The sequence below is a fragment of the Aquarana catesbeiana genome, linkage group LG01 (assembly GCF_042186555.1).
Source record: "Aquarana catesbeiana isolate 2022-GZ linkage group LG01, ASM4218655v1, whole genome shotgun sequence".
NCBI classification, from domain to species: domain Eukaryota; kingdom Metazoa; phylum Chordata; class Amphibia; order Anura; family Ranidae; genus Aquarana; species Aquarana catesbeiana.
Genome location: NC_133324.1, coordinates 974,603,428 through 974,626,813, shown reverse-complemented (window position 1 = coordinate 974,626,813; position 23,386 = coordinate 974,603,428). Strand labels below are relative to the sequence as shown.

Genomic DNA, 23,386 nt, shown 5'->3' with positions numbered 1-23,386 from the left:
GCATACCACAAATTACAGCCCAAAACACATTCTGCTATTACTCTCGAGTATGGCGATACCACATGTGTGAGACTTTTACACAGCGTGGCCACATACAGAGGCCCAACATGCAGGGAGCACCTTCAGGCGTTCTGGTGCACCCAGGCCAATTCTGACATTTCTCTCCTACATGTAAATATCATCATTTATTTGCTAGAAAATTACATAGAACCCCAAAACATGATATATGTTTTTTTAGCAAAGACCCTAAAGAATACAATGGCGGTCGTTGCAACTTTTTATCTCGCACGGTATTTGTGCAACAATTTTTTGAACACTTTATTTTGGAAAATAAAAAGTTTTGTGTTAAAAAAAAAAAACAAAATAGTAAAGTTAGCCCAATGTTGTTACATAACATGAAAGATGAAGTTATGTTGAGTAAATAGATACCTAACATGTCACCCTTCAAAATTGCACATGCTCGTGGAATGGCGCCAAACTTCGCTACTTAAAAATCCCCATAGGCGGCACTATAAAATTTTTTACTGGTTACATGTTTTGAGTTACAGAGGAGGTCTAGGGCCAAAATTATTGCTCTCACTCTACCGATCGCAGCAATACCTCACATGTGTGGTTTGAGAACTATTTTCATGTCATAAACCAAATGTGACCAGAACTGTGTGACTGCGACAGAGTGAACCAGACATAAATAGGTGAAAGTAAGTTTATTAAGGAAAATGCATATGTGAACACGCCACAAATACAGAATGAACAACCAAACAATCAGTGATATAAAACCAAACAGCATATGTAGCAAGAGGGAGTACCAGAATCGTAGTCAAGCCAGGCCGGGGTCATAAACAGGGAATCAGTAGCTGGGAAGGGAGATAACAGGACAAGAGAGGATGGATGGATCACAGGAGGGACGGGTCAGGTAAAAGGCTCAGAGTCCAGAGTCCAGGGTTCAGGTAACAGACAGGAAACAGGATCAACAGGTTCCAGGAATCAGGCTTCAGGTTCAGGCTACAGGATCAGGAATCAGAGTAACAGGATACAGGTCAGGGCTCAAGGAACAATACCAGGGCAACATAAGTCTGCAATTGCTGGGTATTTATACTGCAGCTCTGCTAATTAACGTCAGGTGACACCTGTCTGCAGAGGGGAATACCTGCTCCATACTGCCAGGATTCCTCCGCTGGTGGACGCCAGTACTGCAGCCCAAAGGTGACAGAATACAGGAAATAGCTGCAGGAAATAGCAGCTCTGAACTGCCAGGAGACACCTGCTGGTGGACCTCAATACTGCACGCCAAATGATCGATATTACCAGCGGAGAAGACCTTTCCTGACAGAACCCCCCCTCGCCCCTCGAAGGAGCAACCTCCGGACGCTCCAACTAGCCATTGCTGGGGAAAGTCCATGGTGTCCAGCCGGACAGCGGGCACCTCAAGCTGGGCAGCAAGCAGTGGCACATCAGGCTGGGCAGCGGACAGGAACACTCCAGGCTGGGCAGCGGACAGGAACACTCCAGGCTGGGCAGCGGGCACTCCAAGCTGGGCAGTGGGCACACCAAGCTGGGCAGCGGGCAGGAGCACTTCAAGCTGGGCAGCGGGCACTCCAAGCTGGGCAGCAGGCATGGGCACTTCAAGCTGGGCAGCAGGCATGGGCACTTCAAGCTGGGCAGCAGGCTCATCAGGCTGGGCAGCAGGCTCATTAAGCTGGGCAGTGGGCTCAGCAAGCTGGAGAGCAGGCACTGGCATCTCAGGCTGGAACACTGGCACCTCAGGCTGGAACACTGGCACCTCAGGCTGGAACACTGGCACCAAGACTTTGGTCTGGAAGGCAGGCACTAAGACATCAAGCTGGAAGGCAGGCACCGAGACATCAGGCTGGAAGGCAGGCACAGAGACATCAGGCTGGAAGGCAGGCACAGAGACATCAGGCTGGAAGGTGGGCACAGAGACATCAGGCTGGAAGGCAGGCACTGGGATGTCAGACTGGGTTGGATTAGCTGGTGCGGAGGCAGGTTGGGTTACTGGCAGGATCGTCTTGGTTGGAAAAAACTTTCATTTTTTCTTTGGCTTAGCCACTGAAGCTCTGTAGGTGAGGGGTGCAGCAGACTGGAAAGGAGGATTGGGATATGGCAGAGAAGAGGTAACTGTAGCTGGGGGAAGTTTCTGTGGGTTTGTAGGCAGCTGAGAAGAGGTAGGTGGGTTGAATGCAGGATAGGTACAGGGAGCAGAGACTGGATATGAGTATTTGGTTGGGAGCAGCGTATACTGAGCTGCAACTGCGGTTGACATGGGTGATGGGGAAACATACATTTGGGTAGGCTGGTGTTTGATGGCAGAGGTGGTTTGTTTTGCTGGAGCTGATTGCACCATGTCAGACCATGCTGAAAGTATAGGTTGTACAAACTGTGCTTTTAAAACTCCCTGTCTAACAAAAGACTGAGCAGACACAATGCACTCCGCAATCACCTGTGGGGAACAGGCTGAGTAGTGCTCACAAAAATTGGCGGGATTGTCTTCAAAAAGCCAAACTAGGGATACAACGTGATTCATATCAAAAGGAGAAGTGAAATCATCATGGCCCTCTGGAATACAGGGCAGGGCCAGCTCAGTACAGATCTTGATCAAAGGCTGCACCTCCCCAAACAATATATAACCCTGATCGACCAGGGAGTGAGCCAAACGTATAGTGGCAAACAACTGGTCACTAGACCATCCTTTCAAAGCCTGGCGGCAATAATCACCACTTTCAGATGCCAGCAGAGAAAAATAAGTAACCTCATCGGCATTCATGTTTGCAACCAACTGAATGAAAATGGTTCCCCTGTGCAGCCACTTCTGGTCAGGGATGGCCCTGGTATTCTGTCATAAACCAAATGTGACCAGAACTGTTTGACTTTGACAGAGTGAACCAGACGTAAATAAGTGTAAGTAAGTTTATTAAGGAAAATGCATATGTGAACACACCACAAATACAAGTGAACAACCAAACAATCAGTGATATAAAACCAACCAGCATATTTAGCATGAGGGAGTACCAGAATCGTAGTCAAGCCAGGCCGGGGTCATAAATAGGGAATCAGTAGCTGGGAAGGGAAATAAACAGGACAAGAGAGGATGGATGGATCACAGGAGGGACGGGTCAGGTACAAGGCTCAGAGTCAAGGGTTCAAGTAATGGACAGAAAACAGGATCAACAGGTTCCAGGAATCAGGGTTCAGGCTACAGGATACAGCGTACAGGCCAGGGCTCAAGGAACAATACCAGGGCAACATAAGTCTGCAATTGCTGGGTATTTATACTACAGTTCTGCTAATTAAAGTCAGGTGATATCTGTCTGCAGAGGGGAATACCTGCTCCATACTGCCAGGATTTCTCCGCTGGTGGACGCCAGTACTGTGGCCCAAAGGTGACAGAATACTTGCAGGAAAGAGCAGCTCCGAATTGCCAGGAGACACCTGCTGGTGGACCTCAATACTGCACGCCAAATGATTGATATTACCAGCGGAGAAGACCTTTCCTGACATTTCATATGTGGGCGGGACTTACGTATGAGTTCGCTTCTACATGCGAGCACACGGGGACACAGGGAAAAAAAAAAAATGTTATTGTTCATTTTACTTTATTTATATTAGTTTGATGCTTTTGTCCAAAAAATTAATTTTTGGATCACTTTTATTCCTATTACAAGGAATGTAAACATCCTTGTAATAGGAATATGGTATGATAGGTCCTCTTTACAGTGAGATATGGGGTCAATAAGACCCCACATCTCACCTCTAGGCTGGGAAGCCTAAAATTAAAAAAAAAAAAAAAAAAAAAACAATCCTGGCTTCGATCGTAGCGGTGAGTCGGTAGAAGCACCTGAGGGCGACGGGGAGGACACGTCCCCTCTCGCCTCCCGTAAGAATGATCAAGCAGTGAAACAGCCGCTATGATCATTCTTATGGTGTAGGGAATCGCCGGCTGAAAAATCTGATATCTGAAAGATACCTGTAGCTGCAACCATCATTCAGATATCCCCGCACAAAGTCAAGGACGTCGTATGACGGCTGGAGGGCGGGAAGTGGTTAAAACGCATTTTTGTTTTAACACAAAGTTGTCCATTTATACAATATTTCTAACACATAGCATGTACATACCAAAAATGACACCCCAAAATAGATTCTTCTACTCCTCCTGAGTATGGCGATACCCCATGTGTGAGACTTCCACAGCCTGGCCACATACAGAGGCCGAGTACAGCTGAGCATGGCAGGGTATGGCAGAGTATTGCGGGGTATTGCGAGGTATTGTGGAGTATTGCAGGGTATTGCAGAGTATTGCAGGGTATTGCGGAGTATTGCAGGGTATTGCGGAGTATTGCAGGGTATTGCGAGGTATTGCGGAGTATTGCGGGGTATTGCAGAGTATTGCAGGATATTGCGGAGTATTGCAGGGTATTGCAGAGTATTGCGGGGTATTGCGGGGCATTGCAGAGTATTGCAGGGTATTGCGGGATATTGCATAGCATTGCGCTGTATTGTGGAGTATTGCGGAGTATTGCAGAGTATTGCAGGGCATTGCAGGGTATTGCAGGGTATTGCAGAGTATTGCAGAGTATTGCAGGGTATTGCAGTGTATTGAAGAGTATTGCAGGGTATTGCAGAGTATTGCAGGGTATTGCAGAGTATTGCAGAGTATTGCGGGGTATTGCAGAGTATTGCAGAGTATTGCACAGGGAATTGCAGAGTATTGCAGAGGGAATTGCAGAGTATTGCGGGGTATTGCGGGGTATTGCGGGGTATTGCAGAGTATTGCAGAGTATTGCGGGGTATAGCAGAGTATTGCGGGGTATAGCAGAGTATTGCGGGGTATTGCAGAGTATTGCAGAGTATTGCAGAGTATTGCACAGGGAATTGCAGAGTATTGCAGAGGGAATTGCAGAGTATTGCAGAGTATTGTGGGGTATTGCGGGGTATTGCAGAGTATTGCAGGTATTGCGGGATATTGCATAGCATTGCGCTGTATTGTGGAGTATTGCGGAGTATTGCAGAGTATTGCAGGGCATTACAGGGCATTGCAGACTATTGCAGGGTATTGCGGGTATTGCAGAGTATTGCAGGGTATTGCAGAGTATTGCAGAGTATTGCGGGGTATTGCAGAGTATTGCACAGGGAATTGCAGAGTATTGCAGAGTATTGCGGGGTATTGCAGAGTATTGCACAGGGAATTGCAGAGTATTGCAGAGTATTGCAGAGTATTGCAGAGGAAATTGCAGAGTATTGCGGGGTATTGCGAGGTATTGCAGAGTATTGCAGAGTATTGCGGGGTATTGCAGGGTAGGGATGAGCCGAACACCCCCCGGTTCGGTTCGCACCAGAACCTGCGAACGGACCGAAAGTTCGCACGAACGTTAGAACCCCATTGACGTCTATGGGACTCGAACGTTCAAAATCAAAAGTGCTCATTTTAAAGGCTAATTTGCATGGTATTGTCTTAAAAAGGGTTTGGGGACCCGGGTCCTACCCCAGGGGACATGTATCAATGCAAAAAAAAGTTTTAAAAACGGCCGTTTTTTCGGGAGCAGTGATTTTAATGATGCTTAAAGTGAAACAATAAAAGTGAAATATTCCTTTAAATATCGTACCTGAGGGGTGTCTATAGTATGCCTGTAAAGTGACGCGTGTTTCCGGTGTTTAGAACAGTCCCTGCACAAAATGTCATTTTTAAAGGAAAAAATCTCATTTAAAACTGCTTGCGGGTTTAATGTAATGTCGGGTCCTGGCAATATGGATGAAAATCAGTGAGACAAACGGCATGGGTACCCCCCAGTCCATTACCAGGCCCTTTGGGTGTTGTATGGATATTAAGGGGAACCCCGCACCCAAATTAAAATAAGGAAAGGTGTGGGGCCACCAGGCCCTATATACTCTGAACAGCAGTATACAGGCTGTAGGTTTGTTGTTAAGTAGAATCTCTTTGTAATTTAGAACGAGTACATTTTTAACGTGTTTAGCTCCAGCCAAAAAATCTTTTTTAAGCTTTTTGGAAAACATAGGGAAGGGTTATCACCCCTGTGACATTTGTTTTGCTGTCTTTCCTCCTCTTCAGAAGATTTCACCTCACTTTTTGTCCCAATGGATTGGAAAGCATCAGTGGAAAGGAGAAATTGTTTTCCCATATTAACTCTTACAGGAGAGAATTTCCCTTCCTAGGGGTAGATTTCATCTCACTTCCTGTTGTCTCCTTCCGTTTGCAAGTAGGAGTCATTTGTAAGTTAGTTGTTTGAAAGTAGGGTCCTGCCCTATATACTCAGCAGAAATTTGGGCCTTAGGTGTTGCTGTGGCCACAACACTGTAAGCCCTCACAGGGCTCTGCTGTGAAATATTAGATCAAGAATTGTAATTACATGCCCCTGTTGAACAGGAGCTGAAAAATTAGGCCTTAGGCACTGGTGCTGGTGCCACAACACTGCAACCCCTCACAGACACTCTAGTTGGAATGCAGGAACGAGCCCTGCTGCAAAGTATTGCATCAAAAATTGTAATTACACGCCCCTGTTAAACAAGGGCTGAAAAATTGGGCCTTAGGCACTGGTGCTGGTGCCACAACACTGCAACCCCTCACAGACACTCTAGTTGGAATGCAGGAACGAGCCCTGCTGCAAAGTATTACATCAAAAATCGTAATTACACGCCCCTGTTAAACAGGGGCTGAAAAATTGTGCCTTAGGCACTGGTGGTGGCGCCCAGAACCAAAAATGTTCTTACAAGCTATCAGCGTGATGATTGAGGAGGAAGAGGATAATTACTCAGGGATAGTCACTCAGCATCAGCATAGGCAGTCTTTGAAGGGATCTGAGATTTCAAAAAAAATTATTCGGTTACATCAGCATCAGGTGTTTGGTAGCTGGTGGTGATCCAAGACTCATTCATTTTTATGAAGGTCAGTCGATCGACCGAGTCAGTGGACAGACGCACCCTGTGATCGGTTACCACGCCTCCAGCAGCACTGAATGTGCGTTCCAAAAGAACGCTGGATGCAGGACAGGCCAGTAGCTCAATTGCATACTGTGCAAGCTCTGGCCAGTGATCCATCCTCAAGACCCAGTAACCCAGAGGATTTTCGGTGGGAAAGGTGTCCAAGTCTGATCTTGCCCCTAGGTATTCCTGCACCATGTAAAACAGACGCTGGCGATGGTTGCTGGAACCGATCATACCTTGGGGCTGCGGACCAAAAAATTGTCTGAACGCATCGGTCAGACGGCCACCTTCTCCACCGCTCCTTCTTTGACTGACCGAAGCCTCAGCAACACGTTGTCCAGAAACAGGAGTTTGTAACCTCCCAGTCTCTGGGAACGCGTTGCACAGACCTTTCTGCAAGGCCTCCCGAAGATGTTTCATCCTCTGCTCCCTCTGCGATGGCAAGATAAGGTCCGCAACCTTACCCTTGTAACGTGGATCAAGGAGGGTTGCCAGCCAGTATTGGTCCTTCTCCTTGATACCACGAATACGAGGATCCTTACGCAGGCTTTGCAGGATCAGGGAGGCCATGCAGCGTAGGTTTGCTGAGGCATTCGGTCCGGAGTCCTCTGGGTCACTAAGGACGACAACGTCCGCAGCCACCTCCTCCCAGCCACGTACAAGTCCATGTGTTTCTTGGGACTGATCCCTTAAAGACTGCTGCTGATGCTGAGTGCCAGGCTCCACCTCCATACTGATCATAGTAAAAAAAAAAAACGCAATGGGCGGGGTCCTGATGACCAGTATCGTTAGTCAAATCAGGTAACAGGTTACCGGCTCACCTAATAAGGTGGTGTTCCTTGTCAGAACAGGAGAAGTAGTCAAAATAAAAGGACATTAAAGATAGCACCGCATATGGATTGGATCGGAAAATATAGTCAGCTGAGTCAAAATACAGAGCCTCCAAAGAAAGAGAGAAAAAAAAAAAAAAAAAAAAAAAAAATTTTAAATTCTCTTTCCCTTTCCTTCTTCCCTTTCTATTCTTTAAATGTTCAGGCTGTGATTGCTTGCTGGATATACCAGTTGAAAAGAGACTCACTGTTTAGATGATATTAGATTGGTGCTCAATAGCAGCGACAAGGTGGTGAATCCAGAGTCCTTTGCAGGGGTCCACAGGTGTGCAGGATGCAAATCTCTGTATTCCTAGTCCTGGTGACACGCACAGGATGTTATCCACTCAAAACCAGCATGGGGCCGCCTGGCCATTTACTTCCTAAACATATGTAAGCATTATATATTAAGTCACACTTAATGACTTGAGATGATTGACACGTGTGGATGACTTGGATATGGCTGAGCTCATGGGCATGCGTTTTTAAGTGACAACGTTGTCAGTTTTTACCTTATGCAATCTCCTATTGTTTATGCTTTCCTTTCAATGATTAAAATGTTTTTCTACTAATTGTTCTAATAAAGTTATATCAGGTTAAACCGCAGTTTGTTCCTTTTCCTTCACTGAAGGTAAGGACACCTTGGGTCCTATCCCCAATCTCCACCTCCATACTGACACAATCTTCCTCCTCCTCCTCCTCCTCCTCATCCTCCTCGTCCTCTTCCTGTGTGATCGGCGGGCACGCAGGAACACTGTCTGGATAAAGGGGGCCTTGAGAGCTAAGGAAGTCCTCCTCTTCCTGCCTCTGTTCTGCCTCAAGTGCCCTGTCCATTATTCCACGCAGCGTGTGCTCCAACAGGTGGACAAGGGGGACAGTGTCACTGATGCATGCACTGTCACTGCTCACCATCCTCGTGGCCTCCTCAAATGGTGACAGGACAGTGCATGCATCCCTGATCATGGCCCACTGGCGTGGGGAAAAAAAACCAAGCTCCCCTGACCCTGTCCTGGTGCCATAGTCGCACAGGTACTCATTGATGGCCCTCTGCTGCGTGTGCAGCCGCTGCAGAATGGCCAACGTTGAGTTCCACCTGGTGGGCATGTCACAGATTAGGCGGTTCTTGGGCAGGTTAAACTCCTTTTGGAGGTCCGTCAGCCGAGCACTGGCATTATATGACCGGCGGAAATGCACACAGACTTTCCTGGCCTGCCTCAGGACATCCTGTAAGCCCGGGTACCTGCCCAAGAACCGCTGCACCACCAAGTTAAGGACGTGAGCCAAACAGGGCACATGGGTCATTTGTCCCTGTCGGAGGGCAGAGAGGAGGTTGGTGCCATTGTCGCAAACCACCATTCCTGCCTTAAGTTGGCGTGGCGTCAACCACCTCTGAACCTGCCCCTGCAGAGCTGACAGAACCTCTGCCCCAGTGTGGCTCCTGTCCCCCAAGCACACCAGCTCAAGCACCGCAAGGCATCTTTTGGCCTGCGTACTTGCGTAGCCCCTTGAACGACTACGGAGCACCGCTAGTTCCGAGGAAGAGGCCATGGAGGAAGAAGAAGAGGAGGGGGTGGAGGAGAGAGGTGTGTCACAATCATTAGCATTTTGGAGGCGTGGTGGCGGAACAACCTCCAACACTACTGCACCTTGTCCTGCATCCTTCCCAGCTGCCAGCAGAGTCACCCAATACGCCGTGAAACTTAGGTAACGTCCCTGTCCATGCCTGCTTGACCATGAGTCAGCGGTAATATGCACCTTACCACTGACCGCCCTGTCCAGCGAGGCATGGACATTGCCTTCCACATGCTGGTAGAGAGCCGGAATCGCCTTCCGTGAGAAAAAGTGGCGTTTGGGTACCTGCCACTGAGGAACCGCACATTCCACAAACTCACGGAAGGGGGCAGAGTCTACCAACTGAAAAGGCAGCAGTTGAAGTGCTAGCAATTTTGCCAAGCTAGCATTCAACCGTTGGGCATGTGGATGGCTGGGAGCAAACTTCTTTCGGCGGTGCAGCAGCTGGGGCAGGGAAATTTGCCTGGTACAATCTGATGTCGATGTACCAAAATCAGATTGCCCACAAGTACGTGGCTGTGACACACCTAATTCTACACCTTCATTCCTCTCAGTGCAGGTCTCAGAGAGGACTGAAGGTCTAGTGGGGTTGGAAATCTCAGCTGATGAGGAGCAAGCAGAGGTCCTCTTTGTTCTTTTGTGTGGGTCTTTTAGATACGCTTGCCAATGAACTGCATGGCAGGTCAACATATGTCTGGTCAAGCATGTGGTACCCAAGCGGGAGATGTTTTGGCCACGCGAGATACGCTTGAGACATATGTTGCAAATAGCAGTGGTGCGATCTGATGCACTCGTCTCAAAAAAGGCCCACACCAAAGAACTTTTTGAATAACGCGCAGAGACTGCAGCGCCCTGCACATGTGGAGCTTTGGGGTGTGATGCAGTCAATGTGCTGCCCTTAGGCTGGCCCCTGGAGGGCATCCTGCCTCGTTGGTGATGTGCCGCCTCCTCCTCCTCCTCCTCCTCCTCTCTCCTATCAGGCACCCACGTTGAGTCAGTGACCTCATCATCCCCTCCCTCCTCATCACTGGAGCAAACCTGGCAGTATGCTGCAGCAGGGGGAGCATGACTGCCAGATTGCTGTCCTTCTTGGGCACCCCCTCTGTCCGTGCTCGTGTTACTGCCTTCATCGAGCTCAGTATCATCATCAGAGCCTTCCAAACGCTGGGCATCCTCCTGGAGCATGTACCCAACACTGTGGTCAAACAGTTCGAGGGACTCCTCAGGAGGACATGGTGGGACTAGGGAAGGAGTCACTGATGACATTGAGCCGAGGGAAGAGGCCGCTGCTTTGCCAGACAAAGTACCCTGGGCATGGGTGAGAGAGGATGAGGAGGATGAGGACGGCTTGGTCATCCACTCGACCAAGTCTTCCGCATGTTGCGGCTCAACATGGCCAGCTGCCGAAAAAAAGGCCAAGCGTGTCCCATGGCCACGTGCTGATGAGGATGCACCGTCTCCACGACCAGCACTAGACACAGAGCCTGCTTGCCCTCTCTTATTGGCTTGTGACTGTCTGCCTCTCCTTCTTGGCCTTCCAGACATACTAATGGCCTGTAGCTGCACTAAGCTGGGATATATATATATATATATATATATATATATATATATATGTACTGATACTGCAGCTAGCAAAATCAACTGCCTGCCTGTAGTATGAGAACACCACCAACCTTCTACAGGTAGCTTTAGCTGAACACTGTGAGGTGGACACACCCCACTAACTTGTAGGTTTAGCAGAACACTGTGAGCAGGACGCACTGCACTAACTGTAAATAGTCTAGCTGCCTGACTGTGGTACTAATAGGATCAAAAGAACACCAGCAATTTTCTTCAGGTAGCTGTATTTACTGTAACAAGACAAGCCTGCCTGTCAGTAAGAAGATAACAGAAACGGATCTAGCTGAACACTGTGAGCAGGACGCACCCCACTAACTTGTAGGTTTAGCAGAACACTGTGAGCAGGACGCACTGCACTAACTGTAAATAGTCTATCTGTCTGACTGTGGTACTAATAGGATCAAAAGAACATCAGTAATTTTCTTTAAAATACTGTAACAAGACAAGCCTGCCTGTCAGTAAGAAGATAACAGAAACGGATCTAGCTGAACACTGTGAGCAGGACGCACCCCACTAGCTTGTAGGTTTAGCTGAACACTGTGAGGTGGACGCACCCCACTAACTTGTAGGTTTAGCTGAACACTGTGAGCAGGACGCACCCCACTAACTTGTAGGTTTAGCAGAACACTGTGAGCAGGACGCACTGCACTAACTGTAAATAGTCTAGCTGCCTGACTGTGGTACTAATAGGATCAAAAGAACACCAGCAATTTTCTTTAAAATACTGTAACAAGACAAGCCTGCCTGTCAGTAAGAAGATAACAGGAACGGATCTAGCTGAACACTGTGAGCAGGACGCACCCCACTAGCTTGTAGGTTTAGCTGAACACTGTGAGGTGGACGCACCCCACTAACTTGTAGGTTTAGCTGAACACTGTGAGCAGGACGCACCCCACTAACTTGTAGGTTTAGCAGAACACTGTGAGCAGGACGCACTACACTAACTGTAAATAGTCTAGCTGCCTGACTGTGGTACTAATAGGATGAAAAGAACACCAGTAATTTTCTTTAAAATACTGTAACAAGACAAGCCTGCCTGTCAGTAAGAAGATAACAGGAACGGATCTAGCTGAACACTGTGAGCAGGACGCACTGCACTAAATGTAAATAGTCTAGAAGATAACAGGAACGGATCTAGCTAAACTGAATACAGTGTATATATATATATATATATATGCAACACCTGGGATGCATATATATGCACAATACACTTTAATTGCAGCTAACTGACTGACTGTCCTGCCTAATCTAGCTAACTCAAATGAAATGACACTGTCTCTCTCTCTCTCTCTCTCTCTAAGCACACCGGAACACACTGCACAGGGCCACCGTGCAGGCGGCCTTATATAGTGTGGGGCGTGTACTAAATCCCCTGAGCCATAATTGGCCAAAGCCTCCTTGGCTTTGGCCAATTATGGCTCTCTGCTAAGGCGGCGCTGTGATTGGCCAAGCATGCGGGTCATAGTGCATGCTTGGCCAATCATCAGCAAGCAATGCACTGCGATGCCGCAGTGAATTATGGGCCGTGACGCGCCACACGAATTTGGCGCGAACGGCCCATATCGTTCGCAATTCGGCGAACGATCGAACAGCCGATGTTCGAGTCGAACATGGGTTCGACTCGAACACGAAGCTCATCCCTATTGCAGGGTATAGCAGAGTATTGCGGAGTATTGTAGGGTATTGCAGAGTATTGCGGGGTATTGCAGAGTATTGCAGAGTATTGCACAGGGAATTGCAGAGTATTGCAGAGGGAATTGCAGAGTATTGCAGAGTATTGCACAGGGAATTGCAGAGTAGTGCAGCGTAATGCTGAGCATGGAGGGATGGCTGAGCATGGATGGATGGATCCATAGCTGTGACTGCACATGTCACTGAGCAGCATTGTGGCCACTACACATCCAGCCCACAGCGCTGCTGCCATCCGATCCCTCCCCCTCTGTATCGATCGGTACAGAGAGGGGAGGGAGGAACCGCCATGAAGCCGGTTTGTTTACATGTGATCGCTCATGATCCGTGATGCGCCGGGTCCTCTGGACCCGGGGGTCACAGATGTTCCCGTGTGCGCGCCCCAGGGGGCACGCGGGGGTGGTTTTCTGGGATCGCGTCATAGTATGTGCTCCCAGAGTTATCCAATTGCCCTGCAGCCGTCATTTGGCTATGGGCCAGTTGGTAACCGGTTAATGAGTGGCCACTAGTCTTGTTAAACTCCCTTCTGCGAAAAAGTTTTCTCCCTATTGTGGGGTCACCAGTACAGTATTTGTAAATTGAAATCATATCCCCTCTCAAGCGTCTCTTCTCCAGAGAGAATAAGTTCAGTGCTCACAACCTTTCCTCATAACTAATATCCTCCAGACCCTTTATTAGCTTTGTTGCCCTTCTTTGTACTCGCTCCATTTCCAGTACATCCTTCCTGAGGACTGGTGCCCAGAACTGGACCGCATACTCTAGGTGCGGCCGGACCAGAGTCTTGTAGAGCAGGAAAATTATCATTTTATCTCTGGAACTGATCCCCTTTTTAATGCCAATATTCTGTTTGCTTTGTTAGCAACAGCTTGGCATTGCATGCCATTAATTAGTTGCCCACCCCATTCATTTGTTCAGATCTTTTTGCAAGGTTTCCACATCCTGCGGAGAAGTTATTGCCCTGCTTAGCTTAGTATTGTCCACAAATACAGAGATTGAACTGTTTATCCCATCCTCCAGGTCATTTATAAACAAATTAAATAGGATTGGTCCCAGCACAGAACCCTGGGGGACCCCACAACCCACTCTGGACCATTCCGAGTACTCCCCATTTATCACCACCCTCTGAACTCGCCCTTGTAGCCAGTTTTCAATCCATGTACTCACCCTATGGTCCATGCCAACGCACCTTATTTTGTGCAGTAAACGTTTATGGGGAATTGTGTCAAATGCTTTTGCAAAATCCAGATACACCACATCTACGGGCCTTCCTTTATCTAGATGGCAACTCACCTCCTCATAGAAGGTTAGTAGATTGGTTTGGCAAGAACGATTCTTCATGAATACATGCTGATTACTGCTAATGATACCGTTCTCATTAATAAAATCTTGTATATAGTCCCTTATCATTCCCTCCAAGAGTTTACATACTATTGATGTTAGGCTAACTGGTCTGTAATTCTCAGGGATGTATTTTGGGCCCTTTTTAGCCCGGGTTCACACCTATGCGAATTAGATGCGGCTTACACCGCATCTAATTCGCAGGACATTTTAAAATACATTCATATGAATGCATCTGGTTCACATATGTGCGTTGCATTCGCACTGCGCATTGCACAAAAAACGTGTGCGTTTTTTGGGCATTGCGGTGCGAACTACAAGCCTATTATCTCCTATGGGAACGCATCTGATTCGCAGATGCATTGCGTTCTGAACAAGGATTTTCTCTTTCTCCTCACTACATCTCCCCCTCTCCCCCCCCCCTCCCTCCCCCTCTCCCTGCTCTCTAATCCTGAGCAAAAACGCAATGAATCCGTTGAACAGGAGATTGTTATCTCCCCAGTGAAACCTGAGCTTCAATTCGCACCGCACAAGTGTGAAACCAGGCTTAAATATTGGTGCTACATTGGCTTTTCTCCAATCAGCTGGTACCATTCCAGTCAGTAGACTGTCGGTAAAAATTAGGAACAATGGTCTGGAAATTACTTGACTGAGTCCCCTAAGTACCCTCGGGTGCAAGCCATCTGGTCCTGATGATTTATTAATGTTACGTTTCTCAAGTCTAATTTTAATTCCGTCCTCTGTTAACCATGTAGGTGCTTCCTGTGTTGTGTCATGAGGATAAACACTGCAGTTTTGGTTACTGAAGCCCCATGATTCACTCGTGAAGACTGAGGAGAAGAATAAATTCAATACCTTCGCCATCTCCCCATCCTTTGTAACCAGATGTCCTTCCTCATTCTTTATGGGGCCAAAATGGTCTGTCCTCCCTTTTTTACTGTTTACATACTTAAATCATTTCTTGGGTTTTTTTTTCTCTCCTCCGCTATGTGTCTTTCATGTTCTATCTTTGCCAGCCCTATTGCACCCTTACATTTCTTGTTGCATTCTTTATAAAGTCTGAATGCTGAGGATGATGATCCCTCAACCTTGTATTTTTTGAAGGTGTGGAAAAGGAGATACCCCCCAAAAAGGAACTGGAACTTTAACGGCAACAAATATGCAAAAATACAAAAATATAAATTGTATTAAATAATTGTACATATATACAAATAGGGAAGAGGGAGGAGCCAGTGACTAGGAGTGCTGTGTTTACACTGTTGGTGTGTTAGGAGATCCCAGCTGTTAGCTGTATGCAACTGACCTTACCATATGCGATTTATTCTGCTGAAAAGTGTGAGTGAATTTTTACCCTTATTATATAGGGATTACATATCACACTGCCTGCACAATGGTCTTTCTTTCTTTGTTGTTTCATACTGCGGAAGTTCTTCGAAAGCCAGAAGCCAGCCCATGCTAATGAGCAGCTGAATATATGAGCAAGCCAGCTATCACTGGGGGTTACTCATTGAAACCTGTCTACTGTATATTCATCAAATCACCAAAGACGTTCTATTTTTTCACAGCAGTATGCGGTCTTATTGAGATACCTGTGCACTGTGGTTCATCACATTAATATATCTCATCTTTATTTTTCTCTTTTTAATTGTGTTCAATCATTTATCACATTGATATTTTGTTATAGGATTTTGTTATGGTGAAGGATGTTATGTTATTTATAATAGGCTTCATTTGATTATTTTGCACATGATTCACTGATTAATCACTAAGAGATCACACCGTGTTATATTGGGAGGTTAATATTAGCGCATTATACATTTTGAATATATACAACACTTTTTGTGTGATATCAGTTCACATACACAATAACTGCAGCTATATTATTTGGTCATCTTCTAGTATTTGTCACTTATTTATTTATTTACTAGTTCATATCAGCGCTTTAGTACACTTTTTACTTTATAATTTATATGTGTTTGGGTTTAAAGGGATGAGGTGGCAACCCTAGTAGTAGTGCTGTAGTAGAGGTGTAGTAGTGGTATAGTAATAGTGTAGTAGTGCTGTAGTAGAGATGCAATAGTGGTATAGTAGTGGTATAGTAGAAGTGCTGTAGTAGAGGTGTAGTAGTGGTATAGTAGTAGTGTAGTAGTGCTGTAGTAGAGGTGTAGTAGTGGTATAGTAGTAGTGTAGTAGTGCTGTAGTAGAGGTGTAGTAGTGGTATAGTAGTAGTGGTGTAGTAGAGGTGTAGTAGTAGTGTAGTAGTGGTATAGTAGTAGTGCTGTAGTAGAGGTGTAGTAGTGGTATAGTAGTAGTGTAGTAGTGCTGTAGTAGAGGTGTAGTAGTGGGATAGTAGTAGTGTAGTAGTGCTGTAGTAGAGGTGTAGTAGTGGTATAGTAGTAGTGGTGTAGTAGAGGTGTAGTAGTAGTGTAGTAGTGGTATAGTAGTAGTGCTGTAGTAGAGGTGTAGTAGTGGTATAGTAGTAGTGTAGTAGTGCTGTAGTAGAGATGTAGTAGTGGTATAGTAGTAGTATAGTAGTAGTGTAGTAGAGGTGTAGTAGTGGTATAGTAGTAGTGTAGTAGTAGTGTAGTAGAGGTGTAGTAGTGGTATAGTAGTAGTGTAGTAGTGGTGTAGTAGAGGTGTCGGCACCCAGTGATTTCCAGCTTCTAGAGAGATCTCACAGGTATGGTATATACATAGTTACATTGATCCATTGTAACTACGCATAAAACATCCAAACCTGCAATTCAGCTTTAAAAACATTTTCAGGAAGTACATAAAATACCCGCTAAATGACACCAGAAATACAATGTACAGTACGTGTCACTTCCTGTGAGCTTCAAAGAAAGCAGCAAGAACTTCATCTTTCTTGTAGAAACTACTACTCCCATCAATCACCATATACTGGAGATGAACAAAGGCAGACATGTGTGTTGTAGAACTTGAGTGAGAACCATGGCTGCCTCCACAGATTCAGGGGAGAAGTGAGTGTAGCCACCCAGGGACAGATATTCCATTTATGGGGAGAAGCTCCCAAAGGGTTAATCACACCTGAAGGGATTCTGACTTGGCAATTTTCCTCATTAAAACCCAACAAGTTCATCAGCTGCTTGGTAATAAAAGTCACTCCCATTTCTGATTTATTTTGCACACTGACATTACCCAACACAGCAACAAAAGGTAAGACTGCAACAAAGTTTCCTCCAATCCTTGCAATGTACATTGATCAGGTAGAGGGGCTGGTTTGTTTCTTAACCAAAGTGGGGTTATTGTTTAATATCTTGTGTGAAAATGTAATAATAATGAAGATAAGAATAAGAGGAAGCTCGGGGGTGAAGTCTTCTCCATTCACAGAATGAAGCCTGGGACATTGTTGTCTGTGAATGGTGTGAAGTAGAGGGAGGTAGGGGGACCACCTCAGTACTGGGGTCTATGAGACCTGCAGAGCTTGGCTCCAAGGTGGGGGGTCTGTACAGTGGGAGCTCTATTAATCCAACATGGAAGTGAGGAGGTAGAATAAAGACTGTGGAGGAGGGAGGACTTTGTTGCAATAGAATATATCCATATGCTTCATCTTGGGTAAGCTTGCTCTTCACAAAGTTCGTCTTTTTGAAGCTTTATAGGTTTTAAAGGTCTGCAGTTCCATGGAAGAGGTGTGTTGTGTTTTCCCCCCTACAGATCAGCCCTTACCAATGGCACCTGGCATGTTCTGATAAGGTTTGCTGGAACAAAACCAGACTGGTAAAAACAAACCCCTTTGGAGGTGTCTGGGGTCCCACTAGGGTTTCCACCTCATTCCTTTAAAACTGAACACATATGAATCGCACAGGTTCTGTGGATGATTAAGTTGGTAATTAAACTCCCTTGCTGCCTTATCTGCATTTAATTAGCCTTAGAACCTGTGTAATTCAAAGGTGTTTGGGTTTAGAGGGATGAGGTGGGAACCCTACTTTCCAACCACACTTCTACCATCATCTGATTACTGGTACAGCCATCTCCATCCTGTCTTCTGTATATCTGAGATCATCCTCTTCACAAGTCTTACTACTGCGTTCTGTTTTAGCAGATTTACATGTTGGGAGATAAGCGGTGACCTTCCTTCATCTCCAATGGCGGCCAATAAGGTGAGTGACTTTCTATTCATTTCCATCAGTGTGATACCAAATCATTTCATACAAGCAGAGCGAAGAGCTCATGGCAACCAATCAAAATACATCCAGTACTGGATCCTCTAATAAGAAATCTCTATGGGGGGGAAAAAACTCAAACTTGTTTGGCTGGGGTAAGTTAAAATTACGTCTTTTTGTAGCCTCGGACTCTTGTGGATTTGTTTATCAATGAAAAAATACAAAGCCCAGAATAGTCAATGAAAATTCTTTTACCCTGGGATCACACTTGTGTGGTGCAGGACACAGCATGTGAGTCACACAGGAGTTCACTTTGTATGATTAGAATCGCACCGCATTCACACCAAAATGGTACAGGGCCCCTCTTATTTAATCTTTTTTTTTTTTGTTTCCCCTTTTGCCTCCCCTGTGAACACCCATGCTACCCAATTATTTAGCGTTTTCTGAGCTGTTTTGGGGTGTTGTTAACATTAACACCTGCAGCAGACCGCATGAACGCCATGTAAATTTCAATGCGGTGCAGGAAACTCCACAGGATTAGCTCGGCTAAAGCAAGGTTTACACTATGCAGCTGTGACTTGATTCGAATTATATATGTATAGTTTTTTTCACCCCAAATTGCCAGCCCTGCACTTATCCCATCCAGGTCACAGCTTCAGGGTCTCCTCCTGAGTCCCAGCGATTGTTTCTCCTCCCGGCCAATCGGGTCTCAGGGCTAGTGATGGGCTGAACGGACCCCTGTTCGGTTCGCACCAGAACTTTCAAACACTGCAAAAGTTTAGACCCGAATAACTAACCCCATTGAAGTATATAGGACCCGACCCTCAAAAGTGCCCATTTTGAAGTCTTATATGCAAGTAATGGGGCATACAATGGTTATGGGGGTCCGGTCCTGCCCTGGGGGACATGTTTTAAAGTTAGTGAAAAAACGTCATTTTAAATGGACAGTTATACATTTTTTTTTTTTTTTTTTTTTTTTTTTTTTTGATCTTTAACTGCTTGCCGACCAGCTGCTGCAGTTGTACTGCGGCAACATGGCTCAGCTACGTGAATTGCCATTGTTGCGTCGCTCCCTCTGGTGGCCATTAGGGGCGTGCGCCCGGAGCCAATGTGAGTGCCCAGAGGTCTCGATGGGCTCCCGTGAACGCTTGTAACATGGTGAGAACTGGGATCTTTGTATGTAAACACAGAGATCCCGGTTCACTGAGGGGAGAAGTGACAGATCGACAAAGTATGAACAGCGATCTGTCATCTCCCCTAGTTAGAACAATCACTAGGGAATACAACCCCTTGATCGCCCCCAGTGTTAACCCCTCCACTGCCAGTGACATTTTTATAGCATTGATCGCTGTATTAATGCCAATGGTCCCAAAAAGTGTAAATTGTCCGATTGTGTCCGCCATAATTTTGCAGTCATGATAAAAATCAGAGATCACCGCCATCACTAGAAAAAAAGTAGACGCTAATCAATCAATATACGCTTACTGCAAAATTTTTTTTTTTTTTTTTTTTTTTTTTCTTAGCTCAAAAAATTTGTTTAGGTACAACTTCGCACTACTGTGTAATTGCCAGTTAAATTGACGCAGTGCCGAATCGCAAAAAGGCTCTGGTCAGGAAGGGGGTAAAATCTTCCAGGCTGAAGCGGTGAAAGTATAAAGATTTAAAGTTCCTTCCAATATAGTGCAGATCTGTACCATGTCTAGAATCTGCTGCAGCAGTAATTGAATTTATAAAGCCAAAAAAAATGACCTTTTCCCTGCAAACTGCCTTTATTTTGCTCAGCAACATCTGGAGAGTCAGTGTATATGATGACACAATGTAGGGCACTGGGAACAAGATTAGAGATTTTTTTTTTTTTTTTTTTTTTTTTTTTTTTTTTTTTTTGGATACATTCTGGTGTCGCTTTTTATAGAAGTAATGGGTGCCTAAAAATTGGTATTTGTGTGTCGGTGGTGCCTTCCCACCATAACCCTATAGAGGTAATCTTGATGAAAGCAAAAATTGGTTTGCTGTTAAAAATTGCAATGATATCCACCTGTCAAACTGGTGTAGAAAAATGTGGTCTTTGGGTGTTATTTGTGCCCATGAAACCTACACCAAAAACATTCTTCCAGATGAAATGGTTGAATACTCTCAAAGCTAGGCAGCCTCAAAGTGCTGAAAAGCCCAGACAGCTGAGTAGGGATGAGCTTTTATGTTCGGGTTGAACATCGGGTCTTCGCCCGTTCGTCGAAACATACAAACATAAAAAAAGTGCTAATTTCAAAGGCTTATATGCAAGTTATTGTCAGTGTTTTGGGGGGCCTGGGTCTTGCCCCAGGGGACATGTATTAATGCAAAAAACTGTTTTTTTCAGAATTAGAGTTTTTTTTTTTTTTCTTAAAGTGAAACACAAATATTCCTTTAAATATTGTGCCGGGGGGGGGGGGGACAGTACCACAGCAAAATTTCTAAATGGGGGGGGGGGGGGGGGGAAATTATCATTTAAAACTGATAGCGGCTGTAATGAATTGTCGGGTCTTGGCAATATAGACAAAACTTATTAAAAAAAACATGGGGTCCTCCCCAGTCCATTGCCAGGGCCTTTGGGTCTGGTATGGATGTTAAGGGCAACCCTGCGCCAATTTAAAAAAGAAAAGGGTGTAGGGGTCCCCTCCAAAATCCATACCAGACCCTTGTCAAAACATGCAACCTGGCAGGCTGCAGGAAAAAAGGGGGGGGGGGGGGGTGGGGGGGGGGGGGGGATGAGAGAGCCCCCTCCTGAACCATACCAGGCCACATGTCCTCAACATGGGGAGGGTGCTTTTGGAGTAGCCTCCAAAGCACTTTGGGGACTCATCCCCACAACCCTTGGTCTGTGGGTGGGGGGCTTATCGGAATCTGGAAGCCCCCTTTAACAAGGGGACTCCCAGATCCTGCCCCTCAATGTGGATTGGTTACTGGGTACATTGTACCCCTACCATTTCACAAAGTGTCAAATGGTAGACGAGACAGCTTGGGACAAGTCCTTTATTAGAAGATGAATGGACGTTTTTTATTTATTTATTTTTTTTTTTCATCACACCACCCGACAAGTCAGGAAATAAAAAAAGCAACAGCTCCACCTCCATGGGATGCTCCCGCTGAGTGACAGTTCTTATATAGCTGAGGGCGGGGCCACTCGGTGACTTAAAAGGGTGACCCCCCCCCCCCCCCCCCCCGATGCCTCTTGATGTCAGAGGAAGGCAGGGTCACCCATTTGATGTTGAGGCATCGGGGGGGGGGCGGGGTCATCCATTTACATCACAGTGGCCCCGCCCTCATCTATATTAGAACTGTCACCAAGAAGCATCACTTAGCGGGAGCCTCCCATGGTGTGTGTGTGTGTGTGTGTGTGTGTGTGTGTGTGTGTGTGTGTGTGTGTGTGTGTGTTGGTAGTAGGGGTACAATGGAGTACCCCATTACCAATTCACATAGGGGGCCAGGATCGGGGGGTCCCCTTGTTAAAGGGGGCTTCCAGATTCTGATAAGCCCCTCGCCCAGACCCCCACAACCACTGGACAAGGTGCTTTGGGGGTCTACTCCAAAGCACCCTCCCCATATTAAGGGCATGTGGCCTGGTATGGTTCAGGAGTTTCCTGTGGCCTACCAGGTTGTGCTCAGATTGGGATCTGGTATGGATTTTGGGGGGGATCCCCACGCAATTTTATCTATATTGCTGAGGCCCGACAATTCATTACAGCCACGATCACTTTTTTAAATGGCTTTTTTTTTTAATTTAGAATTGTCATTTTGCTGTTGTATTGTTCTAAACACAAGAAAAATGTGCCACTTTACAGGCATAGACACCCCTCAGGCACTATATTTTAAGGAATATTTCGTTTTTATTGTTTCACTTAAGCATTAATTTGCCCCGAACACTGCATAATGTTTGCTGTTCTCCGAGCAACCAAAGTTCGGCCCGAACTTGTGCTCAAGCCGCCCCATTCACCCATCCCTACTTTCTACGTTCCTTTCCATGAAGCTCCTGCTAACTGATTTGGCATTCCCACTGACTTGTGGAGCAAAAATCCATTATCTATGAGCTGTGAAACCTCCTCCGGGGTCACAAGAACTTTTCATTAATTCTGGAAAAATGTGTGGTCATTTTTGGTTTGTATCACCAGACTGTTTCTGAACATCACAATGTGTCTTTTGTGTCTTCACAGGAAAAACTGATTGACATTGTAGATGGGTAAGTAAAGTAATTTTCACAAATTTTAATAGTTTTTGTTTTGTAGGGGGGGAAAAAAAAAAAAAATTAGACATTGGGTGGCAACATGGATCTGTTATCCTGTATTTCAAATATCTTGTCAACATGACTTATTTGTAGAAAATGTAATGTAATCTGATCCAGAAATAAAGTAAAAGGTTTCCAGGGACCCTACGGGTGCAAGCATTAACAGGAAGCGGAGATGGTTGTCTCTTGTCTTCTCTTCTGGGAAGGCTGTAAACAAGGTTTAGGAGTGTCTATGGGAACGGTTGGTTGTTTTTCCAGAAGCACATTGGTGAGGTCAGGCACTGATGTTGGACAAGGCCTGGCTCAGTCTCTGCTCTAATTCATCCCAAATGTGTTTCTATGGGGTTGAGGTCAGGACTCACGCCAGTCATGTTCCTCCACCCCAAACTCTCTCATCCGTGTCTTTATGGACCTTGCTTTGTGCACTGGTGGGCAGTCATGTTGGAACAGGAAGGGGCCATCCCCAAACTGTTCCCACAAAGTTGGGAGCATAAAATTGTCAAATGTCTTGGCATGCTGATGCCTTAAGAGTTCCCTTCACTGGAACTAAGGGGCCAAGCCCAACCCCTGAAAAACACCCCCACACCATAATCCCCCCCCCCCCCCCCCCCCCCCCTCCACCAAATGATTTGGACCAGTGTACATAGTAAGCCCCATAAAGACATGAATGAGTGAGTTTGGAGTGGAGAAACTTGAGCAGAGTCTTGACCTCAACCAAACACCTTTGGGATGAATTGGAGCAGAGACAGAAAGCCAGGCCTTCTCATCCAACATCAGTGCCTGACCTCACAAATGCACTTCTGGAAGAATGGTCATACATTCCCATAGACACACTCTGAAACCCTGTGAACAGCCTTCCCAGAAGAGTTGAAGCTGTTATAGCTGCAAAGGGTGGGCCCACTCCATATTGAACCCTACAGACTAAGGCCCCATACACACTATTAGATTCTCTGCAGATTTTT

The 23,386-nt window shown here is 46.0% G+C and overlaps 1 protein-coding gene across 1 annotated transcript in view; it reads left to right on the top strand.

The window, feature by feature from the left end:
* The first annotated feature begins 18,148 nt into the window (after positions 1-18,148).
* Positions 18,149-23,386, top strand: part of LOC141128874 (cytosolic phospholipase A2 gamma-like) — a 63,819-nt gene continuing 58,581 nt past the window's right edge. The window contains exons 1-2 of the mRNA XM_073616489.1: positions 18,149-18,163; positions 22,354-22,371. Coding sequence (XP_073472590.1) covers positions 18,149-18,163; positions 22,354-22,371 — 33 coding nt within the window. The remainder of the gene's footprint in view (positions 18,164-22,353; positions 22,372-23,386) is intronic.